This window comes from Prinia subflava, chromosome 2, assembly GCF_021018805.1.
Source record: "Prinia subflava isolate CZ2003 ecotype Zambia chromosome 2, Cam_Psub_1.2, whole genome shotgun sequence".
NCBI classification, from domain to species: domain Eukaryota; kingdom Metazoa; phylum Chordata; class Aves; order Passeriformes; family Cisticolidae; genus Prinia; species Prinia subflava.
The window spans coordinates 25,325,765-25,343,808 of record NC_086248.1 but is presented as its reverse complement, the minus strand read 5'-3'; the positions used below and the strand labels follow the sequence as shown (position 1 = coordinate 25,343,808).

The 18,044-nt window shown below is 38.6% G+C and overlaps 1 protein-coding gene across 2 annotated transcripts in view; it reads right to left on the bottom strand.

Annotated features, from left to right (window-relative positions):
* Nucleotides 1-15,887: 15,887 nt before the first annotated feature.
* Nucleotides 15,888-18,044, bottom strand: part of PRIM2 (DNA primase subunit 2) — an 89,082-nt gene continuing 86,925 nt past the window's right edge. For both annotated transcript variants that reach the window (XM_063389415.1, XM_063389416.1), the window contains one exon: nt 15,888-16,488. In XM_063389415.1, coding sequence (XP_063245485.1) covers nt 16,261-16,488 — 228 coding nt within the window. In that variant the 3' untranslated portion in view covers nt 15,888-16,260. The remainder of the gene's footprint in view (nt 16,489-18,044) is intronic.

Genomic DNA, 18,044 nt, shown 5'->3' with positions numbered 1-18,044 from the left:
TCCAATTTGAAAGGGACCAATGTTGCCCATTGTCCTGGTACTATGTGTCCTTTTAAAAATCTCTCTCCATCTTTTCTGTAGGTTCCCTTACAAGCAGGTCTTCTCTTTTCCAGGCTGAACAAACCTGATTAGCCTTTCCTCACAGGAGAGGTGCTCCAGCCCTCTGATCATCGTGGTGGCCCCCTCTGGACTCATTCCAACAGGACCCTCCATGTCCTCCAGAGCAGGATGCAGTGTTCCAGGTCCCTCTGACTGCACGGATGCTGCTGCTCCTGATGTGAGTTCACTCGTCTGCTCTGCTGTTTGCTGCAGTAGTCACTTCAGACACAGCCACGCCAGCTGCGCTGGGAGGGAGCACAAGCATGGATAAACAGAACATTCAGAATAATTAGATACCCACAACACTGCAAATAACTTAAATAGGGGTTTTCACACTCTGAAGAGTGGGATGGAGCTGTTCATGGCAGATTTCTCGTGGCTGCATCTGAACTGATTATTATAGGAAACAGCAGAACAGAGGAGTGAACTCAAAGCAGGAGCAGCCTGCACCATCCATGCAGTCAGAAGGACGATTTCTTTTCCTATGTATGTATGCCGTGCTGCAGCCCTCACACACAGACCATGCCCACCCTGCTGGCTGAAGAAGAGGTTATGTTGCGATAGAGGAGTGGGAACAGCTCCAGGTGCACTGCTGGAAGCACAAAGATTTGAAGGCAGTATCAAATGCAGATGGAAATCTAGCATTGCTGATCAACATGAAATCCAGAACATGACAGAATTAGCAACTAGGAGTGTCCCAAACACCCAGAACTTTTAGCATCAGGATGCTAGAGGAGGCTTTCTGAAATATTTGTTCTCATTAAAATCCAAAGTTATTATTCATATAAAATACATCTTTACATTTCATGTGCCAGCAAAGAGAAATTTCATCATTGCTCATTGTCATTGCAGGCAGATGAGACAGTCTTCTCCACATGTCACACAGGAGGAGATGCAACACATGTGGTATAGACTGATGCAAATGGGACAGAACCGGGGTAAGGAGGGATGGTTCCCTCCACCCTGCAGGTGAGACAGGCAGGCAACTTGCCACAAATCACCAGGGAGATTCAGGAACACATCTCTGACATGACATAGACTGTCCCAGGCTCTGCAGCGTGGTTTCTGAGTGGCAAGAAAGGAGGTGTTCAGTGGGACAGCCCTAAGAGCAGCAGTGGAGCTGTGCCCGCTAAGCCAACATGAATCTGATACATTTATTAAGAAGGGAAAGCAAATTAGTGAATAAATTCACTGTTATCCCAGCATACAAGGGTGTCCTCATGGAAAAGTGTCTCTGCCCACTGCTGGCATATCACAGAGAAATTAAGAGATTCATGGAGCAGAAAAAGACAGTGTCAACAGCAAAATCTGTTACTGCAGCTGTACCCCTCCAGAGCATTAAACTGCAAATTGGTATTTGCCCTCTTCCCCAATTTCCCAGGGAGACCACACTGAGGATTCAAGTGAAGTCCAGATACAGGCTCAGTCCTGCCAAAACTTCACTGTAAATGGAGAGAGGGGTGTGCAATCAGCTTGTAAATATGGAAATATTTGGCCTTAGGCTCACATCTGGCATTAAAATGTGGCAGTTTCTGGTAAGCAGGCAAGACTATGTTTTTTTTCATCATAACTTACTGGTCTTCCCATCATCTTCCAGTTCACCAAGGCAAAACCCTATTCTGACAGCATGTGAACCTTCTCTTTCTGGCAGGATTGCCCAGCTAGTCCCTATTTACCATCCTCCAATGCAAGCTGGATCCTGTACCTGCTTGCACATCTTGAAGATGTGACTCTGCAGTTTTTCATTACTGTCTCTGAAAACCATTCTGTATCCTTTTGTAATGCAGGTACATAAAACTGTTCTCTCCCTCCAGGGCCTATAGTGTTTTAATTTTTCAAATCCTGAGTAAAGGAAATAGAAAAATCATATTAAGTGACTCTTTACTGCTGTTTATGCCTAAGTTATGCCATTTTGTGGTGCATTAATAAGAAATATGTCTGCCAGAACAAAGAATTACTAAGATTCACCCACAGTGCATTGTGACAAAGAATTTATTTCTGGCTGTATCCAGCCACCACTGGTGGCTCACAGTGCATCCTGACAGCTGCCACTGGTGTGTGACCTCCTGAGCAGTCCTCATTAGTACAGTTTCTTAACCTATCATTTCACAAAAAGACATTACTATGGAACAGCTCCCAAATGAGCACCTCTCCCTGCAACTCAAATTCAAGGGATGAGGCAAGAGACAGAACATCTGCCAGAGAACAGGATATTTTGTGTGTTGATCAGCAGTGGAGAGCAAATAAACCACGTTCTGAAAATAGAAAATTGACTTCCTCCAAATCAGGAGAGATTATAGGCATGTATGCTTACTCTGAAAAGTAAAAGCAAGTGACTGACTCTGCATACAAGAGCAGCCCCAGTCTAAGCCAATGTAGCTTCCCAGATTCAATTCTGTTCAGCAGACAGAGGAAATGCTCCCTTTCCCACAAAGGCTGAGGTTTCTGGATGATAGAAACACCACCCCTTCAGTGTAGGCAATATTTTAAGGAAAAAAAGTGAAAAAATAATAATTAAAATAATAATTTTAAAAATTGCCTTTGTGACTATTTTGATTGGTACCATTTAGGCTCTTGGATGTTATGTCCTTGGAACTGAAAGCTCTAATGTGACTGCAGAAACAGAATTTTCTTTTCTTCTTCAGCCTTTTGTGAGGAACAAAAGCATTTGCTTACTTATCTATCTGTAGAGAAACACAAAGAAATACTTTACATATCCATTCCAATGCAGAAACAAAAGGCAAAAGCCAAACAACTGAGCTCCTGCTCAGGATTCATAGATTTTAAATCTGGAAAAAAATTTTTCTACTTTAAAGCAATTCTGGAATGGCAGAAAATAGTTAAGTGACCAGAATACTGTTCCAAACGTGTTTCAAGTGCTCATCATGAAATTTCTTGAATGTTTTTGACTGGTAGCTCTTTATATATATTGTTTTGTTTTGTTTTGTTTTTTCCCCATAAAAAACTAGGGCTAGAAAGAGCAGAGAAGGAAACAGAATTTGCAGGAAACTCCAGACACACCACTTAAGCCTAACACATTAGTGGAACATATCTAGAGTGTGGAAGACAGCTCTGTTATCATGTCAAAGATGAATAAAATATCAAGGCATGCATTTTGAATACTCAAGTATTGAAAAACAGTTTGTCATTAATTATTAGGGTTGCATGTAAAAAGTTACATTCACAAAAAAGGAGTTCTCTTGTTCCCTAGTCAAGCAAATCTGTCAAGACAAGATATTTAATTGATTTTTTGAGTGGGTAGCATTTCTGTATATTACAAATTTTTAACAGTTAGTTATGATTATAAAATAATTATTAAAATGTAGGATCCATTTTATGGCGTCAATCCAAAATCATTTGCTGCAGCACATAAGCTAATATATGAAATTTGCTGAACCCAGGGTTTCACTCCAGCTATAAAATCACAAGACTGGAATACAAAACAGACCATTCAAATACAAAGACATTTATGAACCTTAACTACCTGTGTTTAGAGAATATGAGACCAGTGATGCTCAGAACGAGAGAAGTGTTTACAAAGTATACACAGTCCTATCCTTTGGTCAATCTGTAATAGCAAAAATAGTTTATATTTGGGGTATTTCATCCAATTTCAAGATCTCTCATAGAGAAGTACAATGATAAAATGTGGGGTTGGCTTTGGATTTCACAACACTGAAATCAAACAAGTATCTGTATGCAGTCCAGAGGGATGATAAATCGTGTTTGTCACACCTACAACCAATTTTCTGGAAAAAGAAAGAAAAAAAGTCTAACAATTTAGAGGAGCCTAGATGCCCTATATTTATTCTTTCCCTGAAAGAAAGAAGTGAAGACAGAACACATCTCTCCTTTATATATATATATATATATTTTTAAATGAACATCTTTTTAAATAGAGCCTTTCTTTTTAGAGCTAGATTTCACACTACAGCTGAAGCTTCTGCTTGAGGCAGAAGCTATTTGAAATGTTTGAAAAGCACACAGGGCTCCATGTAGTGGTCTAGACTATACTTAATAAAAATGAAGTTATATTAATCTCAGCATTTATCAGGAAGCATAAAAAAGATTAAAATGTCTTAGATTTTTTATGACAAACAGTATCACAAAAAATCCTTCCTATTATATCTGTTTCATTTACTACCTCCTTCTACATATATATTCTAGTTACGAGACATATTAGTTATGTTTGTTTTCTTTATTGATAAATATTAGGACAATATGAGATTTTAAATTAGACAAAAATGTGCTGTTGTGAGCTCTTGGTTACAGAATTACTTGTTTCCACTGGATCCCTTAGATACATCACTGATCTATATAATCCTAATAAATATTCAAGCAGGTCAGTCTCAAACACAGTTGCTTACCAGGCAGATGATGTTTCTGGAGCTAAGAAAATACAGGAGAGTAATTTTCTCTGCATCATGTCCAGCCATCCTTGGTTACCCCCAGCTGAAATTACCAGGCACACAGAAGTGCTCATGCAGGTTCAACATGAGAGGTGAACTTGTGCCTCTGAGCACAAGGTGTGCAGTGAGACTCATCAGCTGCACTGCAACAGTGACCTGAGAAGCCTCTGGAGCACTGGGACTGAAAACACAGCCTGAAGTCTGGGGTAGAAATGAACCACAAAAAAGACACACAAAGAAGAAATATGAGAGACACAGACAAACATCCATGTGCAGAAATATCAAACACAGTAAGCTAGAACGTGCTATTTTCAGAAGATGAAAACAACAGTGAGTTGTTGTTTCTCATCATGCAACATAATGATATGACCAGGCACCCAACTTTAAAAAAGGAAACATTTTCTCAAATAATACAAAATCACATCATGGAAACACAGGAATGCCAAGATAAAAAATGTAAGCAAGTTACTTCAAAAAACTGCTTTAAAATTCATGGACTACCCAGAGAAGGATCACTGTCCACTTGTTTCCTTCGTTTCCTAAGCATCCAATGAGTTGCAGGGATGAGGTATGGACTAGAAAGTTATAGGACTCATTCAGCCTCATCAGGTAGCAAAAATTCATTTCAATTCAAATGTTCATGGAGTACAAAGCAGCAGCAGTAGCAGTGAAAACTTAAAGATTTGCCCATCAGAATAAACAATATACAGAATAGGCAATAAGCATCTATCAAGCTTGTTATTGCCACTCTATGCTAGGAGAATTAGAGCTGGGATTGAGAGACTGCAAGCAGCTCCAGTACTCATCACCTGAGTGATGAGCTACTTTCTAACCAAAGGCCTTTAAAAACAGAAAGCATCATGACTAGTTCGTGTGCATAATATTTACTTATTTTTATTTTGACTGAAACAAGCAAAGAAATCCAGCCTTTAGATGCCCTTGTGATCACTCATAAATGCAATTGAGTGCATCAAACCCCGATGTAATAAAATATTCTTTATAAATAATTATGAGCTGACACCTAAGAGCTAACATGGCTGAAATGACAAATTGTCATCTCATGATGTGCATTAGCCCAGTGTCACACAGAGCCAACTCATTTTAACTCATATCAAATTAGGATTGCCAGCTCCTGTGGACTTTTCTTTCCTTGAATAAGGTAAGGCTAAAAGGCCTGCCAAGAGAAACCCACATTCCTTTGGAGCAATTTACAAACCTTCTGCAGGTGCCATTAATGTTGGCCACGGGAGCGTGGCTGCTGCACGTCAGAATGCTTCTGTGGTGGAAGTGTTGCTGTGCAAAACAAACCAGGCTAACAAAAACGTCTTTTATAAGCTGACAAAAATATTACAAAGCTGAATGAAACAGACTTGGACAACATCAGAAACAAGACCTGGACTGTTCTGTCTCCAGGCAAAGAAACAAGTAAAACTTCCTGAGAATAGCAACAGCATGACTAAAGGCCTTGTCAGACAAAAAAGCATCCTTCTCGTAGACCTACATGAGAAACAGGCCCATTCCTGTGCCTTTTGTTGTCATTGCAATGCCACATCAATAATCCAGAATTGACAGTTAAAAAGTGAAAGCTCGTGTTCATACAAGAGCTTCTGCATTGCCAAGGATCCTGGAAAAGTTTGTGGACAGCAAGAGAACACAGACAGTAAGGGAGGCACAGACTTCATCTCAGGGTTATTTTGCATATTATTTGATTTAATGTGTTTTCTTACTTTGTATTCATTGATTCCAAATCCTTCCTCAGTACCCAGTTGCTCACACTGGATAGGCAAGTGCTCATACCAACATAATCAACATGTATTTTAACAACCCACCTCAAACCTTCAATTTAGACAAGAACACAGAAATATAAAAATATCACTGGTCACAGTCCTTGCCATTTCATACTTTAATAATCTGCCCCTCATATTTGTTACATTCACTCATTACATCATCTCATAATTTAAGCTGTAAACTCTTGGTTTATATTCTCTCTTCCATATTCTTGTGCAATGATACCATGAACAGTGAGACCCTGCCACAACAGCTCCTTTGGAAATTAATACGTGTAACAATATTATTAGATCCTTCCACCCTTTTCTTTATCATTTTGAAGTGGCTTTTTGCTATATTTTTTTTAAAGTAGCAATGGAAGCTTCTGTCTGATTTGCATCTCTTTGCATTTTACTCCATGTGCCCCTTACAGTACACATCTTCCACGGGAAATTTGTGTTGTAGCAGCAGCAGAATAAATGAATTCAGACAGGGTTTGTCCTTCAGGGGAAGATGCCTTGGTTTTGTCATGCTCCATATTTTTGTTGTGCTCTAAAATCACAGCACAGTAATCCACAGTACACAGCACCTCAGAATTGTGGTGGAGATTAGGAATGGAAATTGTGTTCTTTTGGAAAAAGCAATCTTCCACACTACAGCTATTGACCAAAGTGCTGCAGAGCTCAGGTGGCTCCTTGGCATTTTAGCAACTTCCAGGTTCCCACAGCCTGATGGAGGAAGCAGGTGGATCTTCAGATGTTCCTGGTACATATTTTCCCTCTTTCCAATTCATTGAACACAGAACACACAAAAAGAGACAATGGCAAAATGAAGTTTGCCTGAATGTTTCCATTAAGCCAGAGCTATTTCTAAGAGCAAACCTGACAATAAAACCCCATCTGAGGAGTGTTTTCAGCTGAAAACCTGCTCAGAGAGTGCACACACAAAAAAGATCTCCTGCCTACCAAAGGGAAATGTTTGTGGTATTGAATCACCCCCTTGTTAGTAGCATTTCCCTGTAATAAAGGAACACTATGCCCTGAAATTATAATTTTGTACTATTTGGTTTGCAGGCGGGTTTAACCTCACAATTCTTTGGATAGTGTGATCCTGTGCATTCACAGAAGTGAAAATCTATACGGTTTGGGGTATATTTTTTGAGGTGTTTGTATTCTAACAACCATGAGTGTCAAAGTTCCTCAGATGTTACCCACAAGACCTCCAGTTTTTCTGGGTACCCGATGGCTGCTGGCACACACAGCCCACAGCCCATGTCCTGTTTACACTACAATCAGCTCATCCATACAGAAAACAAACACATTGATGCTTTTATTCCCTTTCCTATCCCAAAGCCACCCTGTGACCCCAAGGACCACGCTGGACTCGTTTCAGTGCTAACAACTCTTCTGAATCATGAGCAAAGCAGGACTGATGGCCAGCAGAAGCCTTTTTTACATTGGAAAGGTAAGATTTTACCAGTCACTTACAAACATCCCACTGAGACTAGTTCAGAAGCATACATTTAATTATTAGAGCTCAATCTTCCACCTGGCAGAACAAACATGCAAAGTAACCAATGGCTTTAATAATTTACCCTCTGCAACCACAATTTGGTCATACAGCTAATTCATGCTGTAGATTCTGCTCAGTGAAGCACCATAAATTATCCACACAAGCAAATAAAACCACTTTCAGGAAGTAGATTTAGGTTAAGCAACATTCAAGGATTTGCGTGCAGGACTTTCAGCACAGTGAACCATGAAGACATTAACACCATGATATGTTAGATGTATCAAATGCATTTATTTACTTAGAGCACAGAAAAGAGGCAACTTTTCATTCCCAAACAAATTCAGCAACTGCTAAAAATTAAGACTCATCTAAAGTACCCAGGAATAGCATGTGTTGGTGTTGTTTGTTTGATTTTAATTGACATATTTGGGCATTTGGACATTTAAAGGAATGCCAGAAACCTTCAGCTTACTGATAGAGAGAGAAATTAAGATACTTTTGTAATATTTCTACCATTTCATTTTAGTTCACAGTATTAAAAATATGAGCCCAAGTCAACTTGCTTATCTTCTTAGGCAGCTATAAACTGAGCATTCAACTTGTGAATGAATTCTCACATGAATTCAGCATGTGAGATCTGAGTTTTCTAAGCAGCTGGTCAATGCACAACTGCCTGTGAGACCCAAATTCCCATCCTCAGATGAAAAAAGTAATGAAGAGCAGTTTAGTCTGATACTAGAATCCTCAGCCCTGTTGAGACATAAGTTAATACCAATCACAGGATAAACCTTGCTCAGTAAAAGGGCTCTATTCACTTCTTTATAATGTCAATATAACAGTTGTAAAAAGTGGTCCTTATTAAATCTTGAGATGCCCTTATTTAGACAATTCTTCCAGATTCCTGGATAACATCAGCTCTTGGTAATTAAATGTTCTCTATTAGTTATGATGATTAAGAAGAGGACAACTGGAAGAATAACACTGTATACAGGAGCACTAGTTTCTGTTATAAGATTTTGTTATTTCAAGCTATGGAAAGCTCCTCAGGTAATTTTTGTTAGAGACAATGATTATTGCAGTCACTTGCATTGAGGAAGACTCAAGTTTAGGTCTACTAACATGAAGGAGAAAAAAAAGTAGCTTATTAGGAACAAACTTCTTTGCTGGAAATAAGCTCCACTGCATTAAAAAAAATCAGTAACAGACTGTAATTAAAAAATGTAGCTTTTTTCAGTTTAAATGTAATTAAAACTTTTTTAACAATTCTCTCTTATTAAGATTACCACAAAATACTGAATCACTACAGCTGAAGAGTGCAAGAGTGAAATTTTTGAAACAGCATTAAATTCTATTTAGGAAAAAAGCGTTTCTAGAGTTTACTACTTGGTGAATAACAAGATCAACTACCAACTACCCTAGAGAAACTGAATCTAAGCCGTGAACTGAGTTGCTGGTGGCTGGCATTACTGCAGAGAACTGGGTTTAGTGCTCTGAATCTGCACAGTAGACAATTTAATAAATATTGTACTTACCAAGTTATGAAATAATCATGTGCTAAGAACACTTCTTGCAAAATTATGACAAGTCTGTCACGGCACAGCTGTTGTTTTTCAGACATAAAACCCATTTATAGAAAGCACTTTAGCAGAACCAGTTATGCAGCTGGATGGCACACACAGAGATATGATTTTTCCCTCCCAGATAAGCATTTAAGCACCTTAAGTAAATGTCACACAGGTGAACTGGCTTTAAAAGGTTCCAGCTACCTACAGGAAACAAGTGGCTCTCCTCTGCTGTCTAATTTGATACATGCTGGGAGCACACATTGCAGTTAAAAAGAGTGAATATCCCATCAAACTTGCTTGACAGCAAATTTAGATATTCCAGCTTGATGGTTGTGCTTCAGATAATTCTGGTCTTCAGGTTGCAAGCAGTTCAGCAGGCTGAATATTCTACTATTTTATTTCTGACAAGGATAGTGAGGTTGGTTTGGTTTTCCCTCACAATCGAACTCTCATTAACACATGCTCCAAAACAATTCAGAAATCAAAATAAAAGGTTTGGCTCTAGAATAGGCATAAATGTAGTCATAAGGCTTCCTCAGTGTAATTACACCCCCCTGTTTAGAAGCAAATTTACTTAATTTCTTTTTATCATTTCATTTGATGGAAACTTTAGAAGGTCAAAGGGGGGAGTTTATTTCATATGGCCTATGAAGTATTCAGAATTTTCATTGTGTGGGACTTTTTTTCCTAGGTGATATATGAAAAAAAATTGAATGTTTCAAGGTAAGGCTTTACATAGCCTTGAAGGTTTCAAGGTAAGGCTTTACATAGCTCATAAGAGGGAGCTTAAACCAAAACACAGAGGCAAGAGAGAAAATCCGTGAATCTCAGTGATGGATTTAAAAAGGACATTCCAATGTAGTTTTCCACTGCATAATACATTTGAAATTTTTACAAAACAAATTATAACAGTCTTTAAATAAATGGTACAAAAGGAAGAAATATACTTTAAGGCTCATTTCTAAACATACCAAGTAGAAATAACTTGGGAAAGGAGTAGTGCATTTCTTTCACATATGCTTACACTCACCAGATTACTATGGCTGCACTACCAACATATTTGACCATTGTAACTCTGATTACTACTTTACAACTGATATGACACGTACATTTAAATAGTTCTTTTTATTTTTCTTATTTCTATGTTGATTCAGATATCTGTACTTGTAATTCTTGATGCACTAATGTAGTGATGAAACTGAGAAGTAAAACTGTATGTGAATATTTTAAATCCAAGTGAAAAGTCTCCCCACCTGTAAAAAAAATGTATTTCTATTAATGCTAGGTCCTGGAAAAGAAAGTTTTACCACCATTCCTTAGGCTATCATAATAGAGAGAAAAATTGGATCACTGTAGATAAAACCACCCTTCAACAGTGCCTATGGATTTAACCGAGACAATGTAAGGAAACCTCCACCTCCTTCCCAAGCCACAGTGGACAAGCATTCTCCTTTTCTTCCATTCAAAGTCACATAGGAACTCCAGTTATTACCAGTTTTTACCTACAGTATTTTAAGAACTTTACACATTTTTAATTATGCTCCAATACCAAATCAGATCAGAATCAAAGTCATTCAGCAGGTTTCCTGGTATTCTTCTACAGCCAACCATTTCTCTGAAAACAGCAGCTGGCCAAACCACCAACAATTCAAAGACCTGAACACTGAATGGGTAAATCACACATTTCTGACTCTTCCATCTCTCTTAGATTGCCTCTATATCCCACCCACAAGCACTACAGTAGCTGCCTGAACCAAGGACATTTTCACCTTAGAAGATTAAATTCGTATTAAGCATAAGAATAAATCCATATGATAGACTTTAATGGTCAAAAGGGCCAGCCTTTTAAACAGCACAATGGAGATCATTACATTTCATCCAGTGTATGTATCCAAACTGGTTCAGTTTGAGAAAAGACACTTCTGATTGAAACTGATTTTTACTGAAGTTCACTTTATGAGTCTTGCCATTGAGCATGGCAGAGACTTTCTGTTTGCATAACACAGCTCATGGTACAACTCTGATCTTCAGTAGAATGCAATATTCTTCTAAAAAAATAAATATTTTGCCATATCTTCTTCCACTGTACTGATGTCTTTTTCATTATCCCGTGTTCATGAACCATCTTAATTAAAGTTTATGATTATACGACAAAAGATCCTCAACTTGGCTGAAAACTTGCAGCTAGAAACACAGCTTCTCTCATGATGCTTTCCCTGTGGTTGTAATTTTTATTCTAAGAGAAACTGAGAGTTCATACATCTTCCTTTTTTTGCAGCCTAATCACCAAGTCCTGCTCTCCCCCAACTGACACATGCTAATATCACATGCTGATATTCAAGTCTCCAGCTATTGATCTACTTTTCACCCACCCTAACCCACTTCTAAAGTCTTCCAGTGCTTCCCCTGTTAATAAGTTAGTATTTAGGTATGTATTCCTAATATTTCACAGCTATAATTCACTCTTGACATTATCCCAACCATTTTTATACCAGTTTTTCAGTCAATTTACCTATATAAACACTTCAGGTTTCTTGTGGGATTGAATTACACCCATTGATCATAACCTTTGTCCAATTCAAACACTGTAAATCCTTCAGCATTTGAGGGATTTAAACAAATCTCAGCAAATAAGTCTGTTAAGGGGTGAAAGTATTTTTCTTTCTGTCAACTAGATACCACAAGTAGAAGTTTTGATGTTGAGATAACACCATTACCAAGAGTACTTCAGGAGTACAAGCAGAAAAAAGGTGTTTCTTCTGTGGGTTTTTAAAGGACTTCAGTGGATATGGATTTTAGAACAGATATGCTTAAAAAAAACCCAAATAACAATTGAAATACCATGATGGGAAATACACTTGAAAGAACCACTCAAATATGAATACATCTTTCCATCTGTAATTCAGTGGATTTTCCTGATATCTACCTGGGGAAAACAAGGAAAGCATCTCTAATTGCTTGCAGTCAGTAGGCTTACCTGGAAGCTCACACACACAAGAAACTCCTGAGGAGGGATGAAGGGAAGAGGTGAGAATCAAAGCAAAACAAAACAAAACACACCTCATGGATTTAGGTAAGAACTTTTTAATAACTGAAACAAATAGTTTTAAAAATATTATTATAATAATAGTACTGAAGAGGACAGAGAGGAATAAAACCCAAGAGAAAGAAGTGATGCACAATACAACTGCTCACCACATGCTGACTGGTGCTCAGCCTGGCTGAGCAGCCACTGGTGACTCTCAAGTAACCCTCCTCAGTTTATACACTGACATTCTGCAGTCATTCCAGATATGGAATATCCCTTGGGCCAGTTTGGGTCAGCTGTCCTAATTGTGCTTCCTCTCAGTTTCTTGTGCAGCTGCTCACTGGCAGAGGATAGAACACTGAAAAGTCCTTGATTTAGAGTCCACCCTGCTCAGCAACATCTAAAAATCCATGTTGTCATCAACCTTATTCTCATACTGAGTCCAAAACACAGTACAGTAACAGCTACAGGAAGAAAATTGACTCTATCCCAGCCAAAACCAGGATAAATTACATGCACTTAAGACTGTCTGAAATGTTCACCATTTTGAAGGGAATCCCTCAAGTCACCTCCATTTGCTCCTTTGGCTCACACCGCCAAGCCAGTCTGCATGTGTGCAAACTGGCTCCCTTCTGGAAGAAATCCACACAGAAGGCCTATTCTGCACATGCCTCTACCTGCTACTGACCACTCCAGCCACAGTGTAAGACAAAATCTAGTGTGAGGTACGCCTCCCAAAACAAGCAGAGAAGGAAGGCAGCGTGCTCAGCACCCGGCGTGCGGCGGCGCGGATCAGCTCCTACGGCCCGTGACCGTGGTGGCAGCTCCTGCCATTCCCCGTGCAGGGGCACTCCTCACCTCAGCAGAGCACAAAAAGCCACCCTCAGCCTGGGGGCTCCTCACCCCTCCTGCTGAACACCCAAGAGTGACATCCTCCTCATCATTACATCTTGGAAGGCTTTGAGGACAGAGACTGTTTTGTTGTCTTTGATGCACTTTCACAAGCTTTGGGCCAGCATTCCTTTTGAAACATCCAACCCCAGCTGTGGTATGTTTAAGATCAGATGTTGGATGGAAAGAAAACGACTTCCTACATCAGCATGGCTGCTGCACAGCGCTATGTTCTGGCACTGTGCAACCCCCAAAAATGCAACCAAATATTATCTTAGTGTCTCCTTTACTGATGCGGAATACTGAAGTGTGTTCTCCAGCACTATTTCAAATTTTAAATGTGTGACTCCTGTTTTCATTCAAGTAGCAAAATATAATAATTTACCTTAAAGATACACTTAGAAAAGTTGATACTTGCAAAGAGATCCATCTGCAATGCTTTACTGCAGAAACACATTTTCTTTTCTACTTGTAAAACAGAGACTGGAATTTTGAAGGCTTCTGGTTATCGGTTTATTTGGTATTTTGGTTTGTTGATGTTTTTGACTACTGCATATGTCTGTCAGGGTATCTTTTATTTTCAGAATCCTTATTTTCTGACTAAATGTAAGTTTAATAGCACTACTACAATACAGGAAATGTTTTCAAATGAATGATTTACATATTCTTAGTGATTCTTCCTTTCTAATTTCAAACAGCTCCATAATCACAGGACAAGTGATTCTTACTGAATTTACAAAGCAGTAAGAGTTTTAAGCTCCTCAGTATCCAACAGCTCAAAAGGATTTCTCCTTTTGATTTTTCCATTTTCCATCATCATTTCCAAAACATTCAGCTTACGAAAGAAACATAAAACGGTCAAAATGTGTGAAGTATGAAAATAAATTGCCATTTTCTTCAAATAGCAACAAAAGCATTAATTTCAATCTTTTGTTAGTTACTTGCAACCGTATAACATAATCTGTACATTTTTCTGCCACTTAACTGTAGTCCTCCTGACTAATAAAAGGAAAGAAAATATAGTTTAAGGCAATTTATAGTTCTATTAATCAAGTGATGTAAACCAACAATAACGAAGAAAGCCAATAAAGTACAAAGGCTTTTCCCCATACCCTTGTTTCTTGCACTTCAGTTTAAGATTTTTCTTTCAGAGGATTTGTGTTGTTATAGTCTCTGCACTGTAACATAGACTTACTTTTCAAAAAATTTTATACTTGAATATCTAAAAATCAGTTTGTTCTAATGTAGCAATCCACTACAGAATACAGGTACAAACAGCCCATTACTAGCACAGATTTCAAAGCCCAAGCAAAGCTCAGAAAGGAAGAGCTGGAAGTTTAATGTCTACATGAACAAGTTACAGCTGAACCAGAAACTACATTTTCCCTAGATCACCTAAATGCACTGCCTTGTTGACCTCATTCTTCTCTCAGCTCTTCCACTCAAGAACATAAATCTCATTGCATGTCTGAAAGAGTTTCACTTCTACTGAAAGAACCCACGATGTCCACTTAGGCATCTCCGACTCAGGTATTCAGTAATGCTAAATCAGAGGACAGTTACCACTTCCAAAGAAACTTCAAAACCCAAAGTTTTTTAACCGTCTACTACAACCCATGGACTTCCACACATCAGGTGGGGTGATGCCAGGAGCTTAACCAACAGGAGAAACCATCCTTGTATAAGGATCCGTGCTTGGCACTTGGATGATTTGTTTATATCCATGGAGCCTCTGGCACTTAAAATCACAGACCAATTCATTCTATACAAAATAATTACTTATTACTTCCTAGCCATTAGCCACAGAATTACATCAGAATCATTATAAAGAAGGCAGCACAGCACACAACTGCACAAAGCCAGGCTGTCATTTGAGAGACAAAGTTACAGCTCAAACACAGCTTCAGGCAGGGCAAGGCAAGCTCACAAAACGGAGGTCAGTGAGTCTCCATGCCAAGGCCTCAGACAGCTGCTGTAAGCCCCCAGCAATGACAGTGCTGTGTTTATGTGGTTAAAGGCTGCACTGGTAGCAAGGTCACTCTCCAGGGAGGGCATTATGTTGTGCTGAAACTCCTTAAGCAGCAGGTTAAATGAAATTGAGGTCTTCTAAATCCCCGGGAGAGCACCCAAACAGCCTGCTAGACAATCCCAGCTCTGCTTGGAGCTCCCATCCACCACATGATGGTTTCTGCTGGACTGAACACAGTTTGTGTGTTGGGCAACCTGGGCTTTGGGAGAATGGGTGGAGTTTACCCAAAGCTTCATTCAGATGGCTGCTTAGCTTAGCAGGACACAGGAGGCTCCAACCACACTCAGACATTGAGGAAACGTCAAAAGAAATACATGCTAATAAGCCTTTAGCTATTTCATGATGAGTCAGTTGACAGAATATCTTTTTTTTAATACCTTCTTACATACAGGTGTCTAAACTCTAATTATGTTCTCTTCCAAGTATCAAAACCAGCTCTCTAAATTTAGTGTCAAGGTACAAATTAGGAGGCTGATTTCCCTCAGCTCCTCATATAGAAGAGACAGACTCCTCCAGAGGGTAATTTTGATGGTAAGAACTCCAACTTAATTACCACCCAATAGAGCTAAAAAGAAAATACAAAGAACTTTTGCCTTGCCATTTTTTATTAAGACGATACGATAGAAAAGTGATGACAAAAAAGGATAAAAATATTTGAACTTACTGAAGAAAACCAAAATAGGTAAGTCATACAAAAATTACCTAAAAATTGTGAAGAAAGTTTCATTTCCCATCCTTAAACACAACCTATAAACCAGCTTCCTAGAGCAGTAAGAATAAATACTGGATGCAATTACAGCTTCAACATTTATCTTTCATTTTTTCAGCCTACTAAAAGCACAAAATGCTTCTGGTCTTCCAGGTGGTGAAGTGCATATTCCCCAGTATAGGGACAAATCCTGGAGAAGGGAAAGAAAGAAAGAAAAAATAACACAAATAACACACAAATAGCACAGCTGCTTAGTCTTCAGTGAAGTATGCTTCCAGTCCTTCCAGTTCTGTATCAGCTTTTGCATTTGAAGAGGTGGGAGTAGAACTTGAATTTATGCTGTCCTGAGTATTATTTTTTTGTTGAAAGTTTCCCGAGTTATTGACTTCCTTCTTCAATTCTCTACCACCATTTAACAGCTTCTGACTCTCTGTAAAGTACTGATTAGGGTGATTCAAAGAAAACCCAATGTCATCAACCTGCACATAAAAGGAAAGGAATACCAAGTTATTACACTTATTTCTAAAAATCATCTTTTTCATATTCAAGAACAGATTATTTACAAATTTAATAAGTTCCAATTTTGTTAAAGAGAAAGGCATTGGTTTGTAAATAATGTCTCAGTAAATGTTAGCATGACACAAATCTAGTTTCATCAGAAATGTTCTTCCTGCATTGTAGAAATAAAATAACTTTGGCATATTCAAACATTATTTCACAGTCTGTACTACAGTAAAGAAAAACAACATCCCAAAACATCTAAAAACACGTAAGAAAAATGACATCTCCTTAGAGATGTAGGACTATTGAACCTGCACTTTAAAATGGACTTTCACCACCCAAAAGAGGGAATGAAAGAAGTCTAGAGTGCAAATCAAAGTGGAAAACACTACTAGAAGTTCTAGCAACTGCACAGTATAAACCTAGATCGTAAGTATCAGTGTGAAACTGCAATGGAAAAGGGTAGCTTCATGTCTTTTCCTGGTTTCCCCAAGAGGCACAAGTGCAATATTTACAAGGCAGTGGGCTGAGACAGAAGCCCCACAGATGAGGCTGATCTTTGCTCCATCAGTGCCACCATCAGCGTGCTGACTCCAGATGCAGCACTGGAACCATGGAACACTTAGTCTTCAGTGGAAAAGAATACAGAAAACTAGCATAAGGTGCAGCATATTTATATTACTATGTTTTACTTAGCAGGTGCATTCAGCTCTGGAATTATTTGATAAACAAACATTCAATTAATGCTCATCAAGTATTTCAGATCAACAAAGCTCTCAGCTTTAAAAGGAAGCTATTCTGACGTATTCACCACAAACCAAACTTACAATTTTTGTATTTCTTTTGGGGAGGCTCAGAATTGGAAATGCTTACTTTTAAAAGGTACCTTCACCTCCTATTCAAGGCAACCTGCACCTTTCATCTGCCTGTCAGTTCATGTGAATTCTAGCAATATTTTTAAAAACAATACTGCTCTTAAAATACATTGGAAGACTTACCAAGTATGGGGTACAACACATCATGGAAACTGAGAGTCATACACCTGTAAATTTCTACTCCCACTATATTCCATATTTCCAGAAGGGAGGGGACAATCCAGGCATAATAAGCAACTCTGCACACACACAGAGTCTCCTGAGGACATACTGTGGTTAATTTAATATGCCAAACCCCATCAATTTAAATTTCAGCTGTTTGTGAATAATCATACAGCAGAGGATCAGTGTGTGTTCTAAATGGAACCTGATTAAATGCGCTACCACTGCCTAGCTTAGCTCCATTAGAAAATGGTGACATGGATAACAAAATCTAATTTAGACATGAATTAGCAACTGTAGTCAGTGACCTTGCTTGAAAAATCTTAAAAGTAAGTAACAGTCCTAGCACTTTAATTTGGTACTCCAAGGCATAACGAAAAAAAAAAAAACAAAAAAACTAACCCAAAGTCATCACTGAATTTGATTTTAGTCTTATCTGGATGAGTTTCATCCAGCCAGCTTTCATCCATGCTCCAATTTTCATTACATGGGAACTA